Source organism: Chenopodium album, chromosome 27 (genome assembly GCF_948465745.1).
Source record: "Chenopodium album chromosome 27, dcCheAlbu1.1, whole genome shotgun sequence".
NCBI lineage: Eukaryota > Viridiplantae > Streptophyta > Magnoliopsida > Caryophyllales > Amaranthaceae > Chenopodium > Chenopodium album.
In genome coordinates, this window is record NC_137860.1 from 206329 (window position 1) to 221250 (window position 14922).

A 14922-nucleotide genomic window follows, 5' to 3' on the forward strand; every position below is an offset into this window, starting at 1 on the left:
ATATGAAGTACATCTTTGTATTATTGTCGACTTTAACAAATTATCAATTAATTGTAGTCTGAAGTTCAAATACTGTGTATCCAATGTATTATTGAAATCAGAATCCCCTATAACTTAATTATCATTGGCTTCTTAACCATATGTTAGTGTCTCAAAAGTTTACCTTCATCAATTGTAGGAATTTTTTGTCCATCAGCATGTATGTAGGAAACCAACAATGAACTGTATTCAGTGGAATTTAGGAAACTAACAAAAGACTGCATCTATAGAATTTTCCACTTTCAGAAAAATGGAGATATAGAGTATTAAGAACTGATGGAATACCTACCAGTACCAAGAATGTGTATTCTAAGTCGAAGCTAAAGCAATACTGTACTTTGAGGAATTGGTATTTGTTAGCAGAAATCAGTTTTTCCCACAATCACTGAAAATCATGCGTAGGAAAAGAGAAGAAATTTTACAAATACGAAAAACTGCAATGACCAAGAAAAGTGTATGACAATATGCTTTGTGAGCATTATAATAACGTTTTACTAAAGAAAAGCATAACCCCTGTGGAAATATATGGATAGAACTATAATAAGTTCTAGCATTATTGTATTTCAAAATTACAACTAGGGTAGAGGCTCAAACAGAAATACTGCATATGAACACATATTGATAGAACATGGAACAAAAACAAAATTCAGTGAAAACACCTGTCACCTAGCAGGCTACAACACTTCCTGATCGATCCTATCTTACAAGTCAATTTCCATCATCATACATGTTCTCTCTACGTTTGGGGAAAGCAGAAGAGTCGAGATTAGAACCTCTGAATTTCAGCTCTGAGGTTGCTCTATAATTGGGATCAACAGATAACGGTCTGGAGCTAGTGTCCACAGCACTTGGCCTAAAAGAGCTGCCTCCTCCACCAGGATATCGGGATGGAGAAGTATACCTTCTTGAAGGACCTCGCAAACCATTATTCCTCATATCCATGATGTCAGCATTTCTTGATGACGAATCAGTATAAGATCTTTCTCCTGACCCAGACCCTAATGAGACTCCTCCACTCGTGACTGAGGTGGAATTAAAAGGATCATCTGGGCCCCATGATGTAAGTGCTTCCTTCTTCTTGGCAAAGAACTGCCATGCTCCAAAGAGGAATAGTATGAAGAACAATACAGGACTTGTCCAGAGTACTGCGCTGGACTCTCCTCTGGTAATTGGAAGTTTTGAACGGTACATTCCCACATATCCTCCTCCAAGACCAAGAATAACAAGCTTTTCACGGTCACTGGCTATTAGTGGTATTGCTTTTTCCTTCCCGCTCTCATCCACAGCTTGACCAGGTAAAAATGATGATTTGATCTCCTCTATACCAGCAGAAAATGTAAGACGAGGAGCACCAGACCTATAGTGCTGAGTTGAAACATTATACACATAGATCTTTTCTTGGCCTATGACTAGTAAGTATCCCTTGATTGCCTGAAATGCAAGAGGATCATCCATGTCAAACTTTTTCCTGGATCTAACCCTGCATTTGAAATTCGTCACATCACCTAATAATAATAGATGAATCAATTCGCCAGATGATGTAAACCCGTATGCCTTTGACCTCTCAGTTGCATCAAACACATAGTTAGACACTGTGGAATCATTCAGACCTTCACATTCAGTCTCCCTAATCTTCATAGTCCTCAAGTCCAAAGATCCAGCACCCTTCTCCATCAAGAACAAAAGCCTTTGTTTCAGGAAAGCCAGGGGGCGGCTTGTTGGCACAGCCAACCCATACAAAGTACCATTCTCTCTAAAAACCTTGATTTTCCCCTTCCCTTCCACTGACAAAATGTATCTAGATCTAGCAACATGATGGACTTCCAAGATTGAGACTGGGGCGCCAATCGACCCAGCTTCCCCCGTATCCAATGCCACGTGATTCTCCATGTGAAGGGAACTCAAATCCTCAGCAAGCGACGTCTCCCAAAGCCTATGAGCCAAAATAACCCCATTACTATGTCCTGTAACCAACACGCTCTCGTTCATATAAGCCGACATATAAGAAAGCATAGCAGTAACAGGTGAATCAGTCAAGGTACTGAACTCAACCAAAACATCCCCATTCCTCAAAAAGACATAAACTCGGCCGCTATCATCGCCAACAGCGATGTACTTACTAGCACCCTCGAAATCTCGAAAGGGTAAAACATTAACACTAGTAGCAACTGAATCCAAACTCACAGCCGACATAAACTGAAATTTCTCAGACCAAAAAGGGCTGTACTTTGTGATGGAACCCGCTTTCAATCGATTCCCAGGCGCAGCAGCAGCAGCCACACCTTTAGAGCCCTCATCATGAATTCCAACATCTCTGCCCACAATATGAGCTGATCTATCACCCTTCTCTTTGTTATTATGAACATAGTTTTTTGAATCATCAAATTTGGACTCTAATCTTGTAACTAGCTCACTCAAATTCTTCACTAGTTGTTCAAGCTTATCAATTTGAGATTGGCGTTGATTGTGCAGAAAAGGGTCACCATTGTTATTGTCATTGTTAGTGCTATGTTTATCAATAATATTATTATCATTGCAATTAGGAAGGAGCTGATTATCAGGTAAAAGGGTATCACAGTTTACAAAAAACCCATCAAAAATGATGAAAAAAGAAATGCAAAAAACAAGAAAAGGGACATAAAACTTGCCTTCCATAGAAGTATTAGGATTTTTCTGAGAAGAAACTAAAAAGCTTCTCCTTGAGTTTCGTAGCTGCTAGCTGAACATCCGAATCAAAGATAGAAAATAAAATCTGGGATTTGCAGATTGATGAATAAAATTGATGGGGATTCGAGAAAAAGAGTGAGTGAGTGAGTTAGAGAGAAAGAGAGAGAGAGAGATTGCGGGTGTTTTCCAAAGTTACGGGCAGAAAGGAGTGAGTTGCCGGTTGACTGAAGGCGGTTTCAAAGGAGGTCTTAAATCTTACACGGAATTTTTACTCTCCCTATAGGCTATAGCCAGGCCTAGATTGGATTTTCTTGTCCCAACAATTTCATGCCCATTCATTTTTACTCCACTGTTTCAATCTTTTTTTTTTTTTTCTTTTTTTTTTTTCTTTTTTTTAATTTTTTGTTTTCGGGTGCAATTTAGACAATGACCACAGTCACCACACTATGACAAATATACTTTATATACAAAGTACACTATAATTTTTGTGCCTCATTATTTATTCACATTTTTCTACTTGGATATTCCAAAATAATCGTTCCATTTCATTTTATTTTCTATTTAATTTCACAACGATAAACTAACTTAGAATGTTATACATAGATTAAAAATGGAAATAATGAACTGTTGTCCAAACATTGAATGTGGACGAATATTTTGTTCAATTTTTATTGCTTTGTTGGAAAGGTGGGTTTTATTGACAAGTATTGGATATTTCTTGAATGATTTATTGAAATCAATTTTTTGTAAGAAAAAAGTGATTTATTTTTACTCAAAAAATAAATTTAAAAAAACAATAATCTCAGCCGTTCATTTAAAATAAAAAATAGAAAAAAAAAAAAAAAAAAATTTGTGCTAGTCAAAACTCATAGGATTACATTAGATTTTCTCATAATTCCACAACTACAACGGATGATGATTTAGCATTGTCTGAAGTAATGCCATGGTTGGTATACCCTTTTATTGTCGATCACTCAGCTTCCGTATAGAAGAAACTATTCCCAGATGGGGGCATATGTGATGATGCCCTTGTTGAATTTGGAACAGATGGTCTGGTTTGTTCGTTTACAATTGATGAAGACCTTTTACATTTGGGTGTTCTAATCTGCACCGCAGTGCAATTAAGAATCTTTGTCGCCTCTATTTTATATTCATGCATAATTATATAGATTGAATTTGTCAAATGTGGCTCTTAAGTTCCAATTTTTATAGGATTTGCTTTACTTGCTTAGTTTCTGGTATGTATTTTGACAAGTTTTAAGAGTTCAGTACATTTACTGGAAATTGGTTTTTGTTCTTGTTTTATCAGTGTTTCTCATTTCTTGAATAGGCTTATTAAAACCGATTTATGGAATGACATGGTGAATTCAAGGGCCATACATAAACTTCTTGAGTTGTTTTTACATTATTTATCTTAAATCTGGAAGAGTTATTTGTGTATGAAATGTTGATTACAACTGATTGATCGAATAGACATGGTGGATTTATGTTTTACTATCACTTGAACTTTCTTTTGTGTTTGATTTTAGATTTTTTTTTAGTTCTTGCTTTGCAACTATGTCTTTGAATAGAAGCTTTTGAAGTATAGTTAGGTTGTGATGTTGTTTTTTGAGGTTTGCCTTGATTTATTTTACATTTGTATGTCCTGACTACAATTCAGGGTCGTCCCAACTATTACGGAGGCCCTGTGCAATTGTGAATTTGTAGATAGGAATTGAACCATGCACCTACTAAACTAAGATATGCACATTTACCACTTAGTCACAACTGACATTTTTTACAACGATTTATACTTATTGATAATTAAAGAAATAGCTGATCAAAGGCTTCAGCTACTACTTGGCCAAAAATTTCGACCATTGACCTCAAGAAGTAAAGGATATAAAGAAAAGACAAGCCTACTTTCGACCGCATTTCTACACAGTAAACACAGCTAAAGCGCCATAACAAACTCAAGAGCTGAAATAACCAAAGAAATTCCAACCGTAATGTCCCTTGGGAACATAATCTGAAGACAGCAAACAATTTGGTTGACTAATTACAAATGATGATATATACTACGTATAAATGATTTGCACAAGACATAAAAAATCAGACAAAATTAAAAGGCACAAGTCATCTTCAGAACCAATTAACTTGCAATAACATCAAAATTCAAAAACCTTATAACAAAACTAAATCGTAACATGATCACCCAAAACCAGATCATGCTATTGTTTTTATATACAGTACAAGTCAGAACATGATAAAAAATCTTCACTAGCCCTATCATGATGGATTTAAAGTGGAGCCTTTCCAATTTGAAAACCTCCAAAGTAAAAATTACAGTATCATTGGACAAAAAAAATCAAGTTCTAGGCTTCTTTGGCGTGCCATTAGATCCAGGTTCAGCTTTCCGCTTGATTCCCAAAAAGTGCTCTACCTGAAAGACAATAACTTAAAAATTGGCATGCACAGTTTTTTTTTTTTTTTTCTTTTTTATAAAAAAGGGACAAACACAAATACATCACAGCGCTTTACAAAGTGACCGACAAAGCTCACAAATTCACAATCAACGTTACCTATAGAGTTCAATATATTTTAGGCACCTGTGTCGGGTACTACAAATTTATGTACTGAACACTCCTATATGAGTATAAAATACGTGCCTGACAACTTATGCCCTGTTTGGAAAGTGGTAATGGTCTAATGGACATGAATTTGTACATAAATCTATATCAAAAATTGATGTTTGTTTACATGATAACTAATGATAGTTTATCAAACGCTTCTCTCTCTCAAAACTCTCTCCCTTCTCTTTAAAACAGAGTCCTCCTTCAAGCTTGCCCCTGCCGCCAACGGCCAGAGCACCGTTGCTCAATTAAGGTCATCGGCGAGCAATTCTTGACGGCCTTGGGACCAACTAGGTCCGGTCCTTTGCTAAGCTAACCCGAACGCTAGAATTTTCCCAAAGAAAAATTAGGGTTAGGGTTTGTTGGGGAATTTAATGGTCTTATTCTCGTAGACCATTCCCACATCTAAGGACTAGCAAATTGGCTATAAAACTACGGTTACCCCAAGTAGTACAGGTGCAGCGGCGCATCAGTCGGGCCCGGGTCTTCCTTCAATTCGTTTCATTGCCAGTGTTCTTCATGTTGGCTTTTTCTGGTATAGCTAGTTTCAGTTATGGAGTTGCATGTTTGCTCTCTGTTTATCAGTTTCATTCTTAATTTTTTTAGTTGCTTTTGGTGTTTTTAGTTTGCCTTTATTTATAGCTCAAGATTGTGCTAATTTTGGGAAGGGAGAAAAGAGGAAGTTAGGGAAGAAAGGGAAAAGAATGGAAGGAGATGGTGGTGGAGATGGTTGTGTTCGTAGGTGTATTGGTGTAAAAGATGTCACTTAAATGAAAACGGATGTTGTTGCATATCTTTGGATTCGGAGGAGGGTAAGGTTAACCCTATCGATCAAGATCAAAGGCCCAACGTTATTGATAACAATTCTGATTTGAAGTCGAAACAAAAAACCCAAATCTTACGGGGTCAATTTATCGGTTTTGTAACCGAAAACATATTGATTCCTATTTGCATCTCACTCAAACAATGTATAGGATTCCTATGTCCCAACTCCCAACACTAAAGTTGCGAGCATCCCATAACAAAATGACCTAAACACGAAATCATCTGACTAGAACCTGACCAATGACCCATTTTACAAGTCCAGTCACCGCAAGTTTCTTACCAAACACCTACTTTATATGAGAAGACTCTCCATGTTATAAAGTTTTACTCATATGTTCTAAATTTTATTTTACACCAGGTGTTCTAGATTTTAATTCACATGTTCTAAATCTTAGATGAGTAGAATTATATGTTCAAAATTATTACACACATGTAAGTTGTCCTAAATTTTGAATCGTGTATTCTAAGATCTTTAATCATATGTTCTAGATTTTACATCGTATGTTCTAAATTTTACACATAAATCTAAATTTCAAATCAGGTTTTCTAAATTTTTACTAACATGTTCAATCTTAAATCAGACAAGTTTTCTACATTTTACTTACATATTTAGAACTTAAATCTGATGTTCTAAGTTACTACTTATGCACATTTTCTAAATTTTACTCATATGTACTAAATTTTGAATCATATGTTCTAAATTTTGAATCACATTTTTCTATGTGAAAGCACTTTCTTATATTAGAACACACTCTATGTTCCAAACTTTTAGTTGTAAGTTCTAAATTTTAAATCAGTTTAGATCGTGTTCTCTACGACTTTTAATCATATGTTCTAGAATTAAAATCAAATATTCTAAATTTTTACTCGTATGTTCTAAGCTTTTATTCACACATTCTAAATTTTACCGTTGTAAAAAATCAGATGTTCTAAATTATTACTCACACATAACTCACACATATGTTCTTAATTTTGCTCATATGTTCTAAATTTTGAATCATCTATTCTAAATTTTTATCATATGTATGTTCTAAATTTAGATCTATTCTCATACATGTATTGTAGTCTCACATAAGGACCTATCCTCACATATGTATTGTATATATATATAAAGCAACAAGCAAAATGAGGGCTAACCTTTTTATCGCCAAGCATAGGTGTCAAGCTTCCAGGGACATCCTTCTCAACAGTTGCAAAGCCACTCCTAGGATCACTAGTTTGCCTGAGTGAAGGTGGCAACAGGACACAGAGTTAGTCGAATAATAGCCTTGATTTAATAAATATATATATAAAAGTATTCCAGAGAGAACAAAGAGGCATCAAACAGATGATAGATAATAAGCAAAAACTGTAACTGCCTAAGATGCTATAAGTCTATAACATAGCAAATACAGAAAAAGCAAAGTATGAATATCTTCTTCACAGTTGTAATAATTACAAAATGTTTCCAAAAAGTGCATCAAATTTCTTTTTTGGTCATTGAGAGTCACTATCTCAAAGCTAAACTCATGTTGAGAAATACTGATATACAAGTAAAAAAAGCAAAGTACTAACCCAGGTTTAACATTGCCACTGAGAACAAGATAGGGTGTTTTCAATTGAGCTTGAGCCTCTCTCATTCTATCCACAGACTGTGGAATCACATCTGTGGAAGTCATCTGCTTCTGCTTCAATTCATCGTGGTACTGTTTCATCCGCTTTTCCTGTTTCATTTTCCCAGGCCCTTTTCCATGAAATTTATGAGAAAGCAAGCGAAAGGCTTGTTTTGGAGTTAGCTGCAAAACAAAATACAAAGGATCTAAGAATGTTTCAAAGCTAACATAGTTAAAGCTCAAGTCTGCACCCTAAACTAAATACAATGCAGATACATTAATTAACAAAAATAATGTAAAGACTAATGCACAAATACATCAAGTGCACCCCCACGCATCTTCATCTCTTAATTCACTCGGACAGGTGAATAATTGTCTAGAAAATTCCACATATCAATACCATCTAATTTATAATAAATAATAAAATTAATTAATTAATTAAAATTTTAAAACTTAAAAAAAAATAATAAAAAAAAATTTGCCAGGAACTTTTCATAATTAACTTCAGCAACAGCAAGAGTGTGGTAACATCATCAATATAGGGGAAGAAAGTCATTGACTTTCTTTCAAACAATGGGCATAGTAAATACAAGTAATTCAACAACGCTTAACCAAGCTAGAGCACTATATTCCAATTCAAATAACAAATGTCCAACACTAAAGCCTGGACAGCATGATATGCCAATATTTCAAAATTAGTCCAGATCTCCAGAAACTAAAAGTGTTTTCTGAAAAAAAGGCAAATTCACCACTTTTGGATTCAAATCCACCCTCATACCTAATCCTTGTCACAAGTGACATGCAAAAATATTGTTTTCAAAACAAAAACTTGAATAAATAAACTGTGGGGCCTTAAATTGCGAGAAAGTACAAAAATTACTAAACAAAAGACAAGAGTACAAGAAAATCAACTTACAACTCTGCCGAATTCATCCAAACGCTCCAGATTTATCTCCTTAGGAACTTCATCAACCAGCTTACCCTTTTTCTTGTCCATACGTATCTGCTTAGGTCCTTCTTCTTCATGGATACCAACCAACTTACTCTTTTTTTTGTCCATGTTTCTTCCACCCCATTCGATAGTTTCTTTGAGTGTGCCTCGTTCTTTAAGCATCTTAAGCACACCAGACAACCCTTTACCAACAGGAGCTTCATGAAGCGTCTCATCTGGAACTACATCTTTTTCATCTTCACTCTTGAGCTGTTCATCCTTTCCGGAATCCACAACCTCTGACCAACCACTAGTCTCATCTTTTTTCTCCTCAACAGCTTTTGGCACTTCATCTTCCTCCATAAATACATCTTCATCGTATGGCCTTTGAGCCTCTACATATGCAGAAAAGCAAGTTAAGATGAGAAATAATTAGCCAAGTCTTGTGTCTTTTTTACCACCTTAACAGTAGTCAACAACTTTAAGATTTAGATCTTAAAACCCAAAATTCTAATGGCTATCAAACAATATAGTTCAAAATATCCTAAACAGTATAAATTCACTTTGTAGACAAACATGCAAGAAGAATTGTTGGACAGTGACCATAGAAACTGATATTCTTAAAATCATAAAAGTGAACAGGAAATAGGGATAAGCTACGTTATGCAGGTTCATTTATTAACATAGGATACAGATATAGATCTAGTTGTCATCCTCAATCATTTTATGAAAATTCTGAGTATGTAGTTATGGTCTTATGGACTTATAGTCCAAGCTGAAGGTTTTAATGTCCATACCGCTTTCATAATGTCAAGGATTCAACATAGGCACTAGGGTTGAAATGAGTAACATATTAATGGGCTTATGAATTTGCATAGTGGCGCAACTATATTAAGTGTCAGTTCATCCAAGGCATACAAATCTAGAGAAAGAGCTAGCAGCCTGGCACATACATATACACTTTATCTACCATTAGAACATCTATCCTGCACATCTTACGAAAGAAAATTTTAATCAACTATCTTTTAAGTAGTTTGATTGTTTCTAGGCCTGCAAACCACAAAAAAATTGATAAGGCATCACACGTTGCATACCACATTACAGGAACTACATCACAGCTATATAATCAAAAAAAAAAAATATATATATATATATATATAGTATTTCAATTTAAGTTATGAATTAAAAGTACCATATGCTCGATTTATTAATCTCTCTAATTGCCTATTTTTCTTTTCTTTTTTTTCCAGATGATTTTTTGAAAAAGGTTAAGTGTTCGCATTGAGATAAAAGAGGTAAAGGAACAAACCTTCATTTAGCTGAAGACCCCAGACAAACTCCTCCATCTCAGTAAAGATAACCTTATTATCTGAACCATCCTCGAGAGCTAAATTTTGGGCATCTGTAGCCTGATTGTTGATAGCTAAAGATGCAAGACGTGCAACTGCCTCTGGCCCAAAAAGGGCTTTCTCATTTTGTTTTTTTAAAGCTAGTTTTCTAGTTCTTTCCAACGACAACTGCAAATCCTCAGCATCATCTGCAAAAACAAGGGTATCATCTTCCTCAGCAGAAGTAACAACTTGCTCCATGCGCAGAGCCCTAGACGCTTCATCCGCTTTTGAAAATGCAGTTTGGTAGGCACTCTTTCGCCTCTCAGCCTCATTTCTTTCTTCTTCCTCTTTAGCAGCCTGTCTTTTGCTATCACTACGTGAACCAAGATCTGAAGCACCCAAACCAGTAACCCTTGCCTCTGCTTCAAGAGCATCTAAGTCAAGTTTCTCCCTTTTACGCAAAGATTTCTTTTTCTTGGGTTTCTTGAACTTAAGCATTTCCTCAGGGGTAAAGTAATCTGATGATATCTTTACAGATGCATTCAGATCCTCCGCTTGATTGTTTGTAGGACCCTGAAGCCTTCTACGAAGCTGATAAGTGAAGATAAAGTAAAGTAAATGATATGCACGAGAAAGGCTCAGACTTGGACATGGATATTTTCTCTTAAAGGCATTCAAATTTAGCTAAATATTTGCTCTTACCTCTTCCAACTTCTTTTCTGCTTCACCAGTGAACCGCCCAGCGGCATCTAAAACAACCCCCTGGAAAAAGAACCCAATAGAAGCAAAGTTAACATGCAAAAAATAAAATAAAATAAACTATATAACTTCTTCAATCATTGAAATTACCTCCTCCACAGCTGGATCATCATACTGTGAAAGCATCTTCTTCTCTTCCCCAGGCTCATCATTGAACCTAGACAATAAAATAAAAATCAGTCAGTCATCATACACACACAAAGAAATTATTTCACCAACAAACACTTAAAAAGTTAAAAGCGTGTCCTATTAATTAAAAAAACACTGCACGTGATTTTTTGCTAGAATTATGATCAACATTTATAGATAGAAGCCCTCCCTATCCTTCTATTTTAGACCAAAAAATTATTGTTATTGGGACATTTTACAGCATTCTGCAAACAAGAAGAAAGTGCCTGAGATAATCAGAGCCAGAAACTCTCTCTCTTGACAAGTTTACAACACCACTTTCATAAGCCCCACTCCCACGGATATTCTTCTAGCTCTCATTTCATAAGAATATCGATTGTAAGTTGTGCTTTAACTGGACTTATAATAACAATAGAGTAATAGTACTCACTTGTCGACATACATGCCAGAAGTCTTCTTTGCTGCTTTGTAAGCTTCAACCCTCCGCTTCTGCTCACCAATTTCCACATTTTCAAGCATATCAACATCTGGTATCACCAAAAGATATTAGATAAAATTCTGATGCCTTGTCACAGTATTGAATTACAGCACACAAAATAACTGTCACACTGACACTTGTCACAACGAACATACCTTCATTCAAGTCACCATTGGCAATTATGTCCTGGTCTTTTAGGGTCAAAACAACTGAGCCTCCTTCAAGAACTTTGTCAAGCCCATGTAGAACCTTGACTCCTGCCAAATAATCTGCAGAGGAATGTTCAGAAAACAAAACTAGAATAGACACATAAGCCTTTTTAAAAAAAAAGTAAATCAACCATCAGAAGAAAAAACATATTCACAGCATCAGAAGTAAAACATATTCACAGACCAATAAAAAAAATTTAAAAAAAAAAACTAAAAACAAGAAGTAAGCCTAATGCATTATAGATTACATACCTGTAATCTCTTTAGCTTTATCATCAACTTCATAGTCATCGTCATCCAGATTATCCTGAAAGGTACAAAAAAAAGTATAGAATCATAACTATCAGGACAATCAGACAGTGACAAAGAAAAAAGAGCAAGTAACAAAGCAAGGGCAAAACTCATAGAAAGGAACCTGCTCCTCAAAAATCTTAGACCTCCGCAAAGCTTTCTCCTTTTCCAAATTACTCTTCTCCTCAAGTTTACGACTTTTATGTACCCATGATAAAATTTCAGAAGCGCCTTCAGATTTCTTTTTCAGTCTTTCTTCTTTCATCCTAGTAAATAAATCAAAGTTAATAAAAACAAGGAATATATGTAACTGAGGTCACCTAATATTGAAGCCAGATTCTATCTCATTAACTTGTCAAGGTTCAAAAGCTACTGAAAGTTGATCGTTTCCTTAAACTAAGCCAATAGAATCATACAAATATAATCATATAAATGCTTACACTAACCTTAAGATGCGCTCTGCAACTTCCATTCGAGACTGACTTGGGTCCACTGATGAATGTGTGACATAATCCCCTTGCTTGATGGGACCTACGCCTTCCTCGTCAGAAGGTGTGGTTTCCAGCTCAATGGACGCCCTCTCCTTGTTGTAATCACCAGCTTTTATAGTCTTAGTGTCTCTTCCAGCATCCTTACTGTGATCTTGATCCTCTCGTCCTCTTCTGCCACCTTTTTCTTTGTCCCTGGATCGCTCCTTTTCATAATCTATCTCCCTCTCTCTTTCTCTACTAATATCCTTCACTTGCTCCCTTTCTACCATATCTCTACCTTTGTTCTTTTCATGATCTCTTTCTCTCTCTCGGTCTCTAGTCCTCTCTCTATCCCTATCTTTTGCTTTCTCCTCTTTTTCCTTGCTCTTTTCTTTTCCTCTATCCTTCTCCCGTCCTCTCTCCGGTTCATTATCTCGGTCTCTTTCACGATCTTTTTTTCTCCCTCGATCCTTTTCATCTCTATCTCTATCAAGATCTTTCACTCTATTGCCTTTATCTTTAGTCCTATCCTCTTCCTTCTCTTCTTTCCTCTTTTCCTTGACAGAAAGTCTTTCTTTTTCCAAATCCTTTTCAGTTTCTTTTTCTTTCGACTCATCCTTTAGCTTTGAACGATCTCTGTCTTTGCTTCTGTAATCCTTGTCCTCTCTCCGGCTTTTCTTCTTATCCTTGCTTCTGTGTTTTGTCGATTCTCTAAATCTATCTTTATCATTTTCTTCTGAATCATCAAAAGCACCTTTAGTAGACTCTCTTACGGGAGAGCCAGCTCGATACCTTTCTTCACTTCTATCATGCCTTGATCCAAATCGGTCAGCATCCATGAAGATAATAATCAAAATATTGAGCTCACGACACAAAGAAAATTACCAATTTGCAACCTAAATTTACAAGGAAAAAAAAGAAAAGTTTACCATAAACATAGCTGATTCTAATCAGAGAAAATTTGAGATTGAATTTTTATACCAATATATATATATGTAAATTGGATAACTTTTTACGCACAATATGAAAAACTATAATCTACATACATTAAAATCATGAAAATTCAAGAAATTCATTAATTGAACATTTTTTTTGCTTGAGAATATCAAACATAATGTGCACAAAGCAAAGCAGCAAAATCGCTCAATAGAATTTTTAATAACTTCATTAATTGTAACCATTAGTTTGATTAATAAATAATAATCCACCTTAGATGAACCCTAAATTGACAATTAAATAAAAGATGGCGTGAAATAAAACCCTAGATTATGCAATTGAAATTGAATAATCTACAAAAACAGAAAATTCGCACCTCAAAAGCTGCTTCAATGGAGGAGAGAAAATTCGCACCTCAGAATATGCTTCAATGGAGAAGAGATAGTGGTGGTGCAGCGCAAAGGTGAAAAACTCCAAGAGGGAAAGATTAATGATCCGATACCCTCCGCATACAATGTTACCCGTTACTCCGTATAAATTTATTTAAGATTAAAATTAAAAAAACTAGCTAGCCCAAATCTCTCACATTTGCCTTATACGTAAAAGTAAGGAAATTTTGACATTTGCTACCACCTAAAACACCTTGCTTCAGATTTGCTACCTATTTAAATTTTTTTTTTACTTTGCTACCACCCTAAACATATGTTGTTAAAATTCACTACCACTTAACGGAATCCGTTAGGATTTCCGTTAAGTTTATTAAAAAATTAAAAAAAAGTAAAAGAAAAATTAAAAAAAAAAACCAAAAACAAAACCAGCCGCCCAAAACACCTTAGCCACCATCCCCCTCCTGCCGCCGGCGCCACCTCCCCATAGTCCTCCACCTCGCCGCCGGAAAACCCCCCAAAAACTGCTCTTCCTCCTTCTCCTTCACCCATATTCTCCACTCTCGTTACCCACAAGCTTAATTGAATTGGGGTTTGAGATTTGCTCAGATCGATTGGGGTTTTTGGCTGGATTTGAGGCGGGTTTTCGAGGGGAGGGGCTGCGATCGCGACGCCGGTGCCTTGCGAATCTGGGGTTGCGATTTTGGGTTCGATTACTGGAGTTCGAACGGGGCTGGGGTTGCGAATTGGGTTCGTTTTCTGTGTGCGGCGGCTAGCGGTGGTTGGGATTAGGTGTTGGCGCCGATTGGTGGTAATACAAGGGAACGGGGAAAGGGGCGGTGATTGATGGTGGTTGGCTGTGGTTTTGCTGCTGATTGGCCAAAGGGGCGGTGATTGATGGTGGTAATACAAGGGAACAGGGGAAGGGGCGGTGATTGATGGTGGTTTGAGCGGCTGGGGTCGCGGCAGGGGATTTGGGAGCAGGTTGGGTGGTGGTTGCGGTGGGGTTGATGTTGAACAGTGACGGTGGAAGGAGTGGGTGGTTGGGTGGTGGCTGGACAGTGGTTGGGTGGCGGCTGGACGGTGGTTGGGTGGTGGTAACGAAAATGCTAACGGTGTAAGACAAGTGGTAGTAATTTCTAACAAACTCTGTTTAGGGTGGTAGCAAAGTAAAAAAAAAAAATTAATAGGTAGCAAATCTGAAGCGTGGTGTTTTAGGTGGTAGCAAATGTCAAAAGTTCCTAAAAGTAATGATAAAATGATAAAT

General features: G+C 36.3%; 1 protein-coding gene and 1 pseudogene across 3 annotated transcripts; both read right to left on the minus strand.

The window, feature by feature from the left end:
• Positions 1–496: 496 nt before the first annotated feature.
• Positions 497–3000, minus strand: LOC145620199 (putative membrane protein At1g75140 pseudogene; annotated as a pseudogene).
• Positions 3001–4824: 1824 nt separating this feature from the next.
• Positions 4825–13800, minus strand: LOC145619135 (SART-1 family protein DOT2-like). Of its 3 annotated transcripts, none has more exons than XM_081673742.1 (13): positions 13684–13800; positions 12310–13229; positions 11988–12129; positions 11825–11879; positions 11519–11632; positions 11316–11412; positions 10847–10913; positions 10700–10759; positions 9976–10588; positions 8652–9061; positions 7698–7918; positions 7281–7365; positions 4825–5128 (listed from the first exon to the last, which is right to left on the minus strand). In XM_081673742.1, exons 2-13 carry the CDS (start codon positions 13170–13172, stop codon positions 5054–5056), a joined length of 2802 nt encoding a protein of 933 aa, XP_081529868.1. In that variant the 5' UTR covers positions 13173–13229; positions 13684–13800; the 3' UTR covers positions 4825–5053. The 3 variants fall into 3 exon arrangements, with proteins under 3 accessions (XP_081529868.1, XP_081529869.1, XP_081529867.1); XM_081673743.1 differs by having other exon boundaries at positions 11328–11412; positions 13646–13782; XM_081673741.1 differs by having other exon boundaries at positions 13646–13782.
• Positions 13801–14922: the final 1122 nt, after the last annotated feature.

Coding starts and splice junctions, on each gene's coding strand:
- LOC145619135 (XM_081673742.1), bottom strand. CDS start 13,172: ATGGATGCTGACCGATTTGGATCAAGGCATGATAGAAGTGAAGAAAGG. Junction 11,880..11,987: donor CTAAGATTTTTGAGGAGCAG/GTTCCTTTCTAT, acceptor TGTACCTTTCAG/GATAATCTGGATGACGATGA. Junction 10,589..10,699: donor CAGAAAAGAAGTTGGAAGAG/GTAAGAGCAAAT, acceptor TTCACTTATCAG/CTTCGTAGAAGGCTTCAGGG.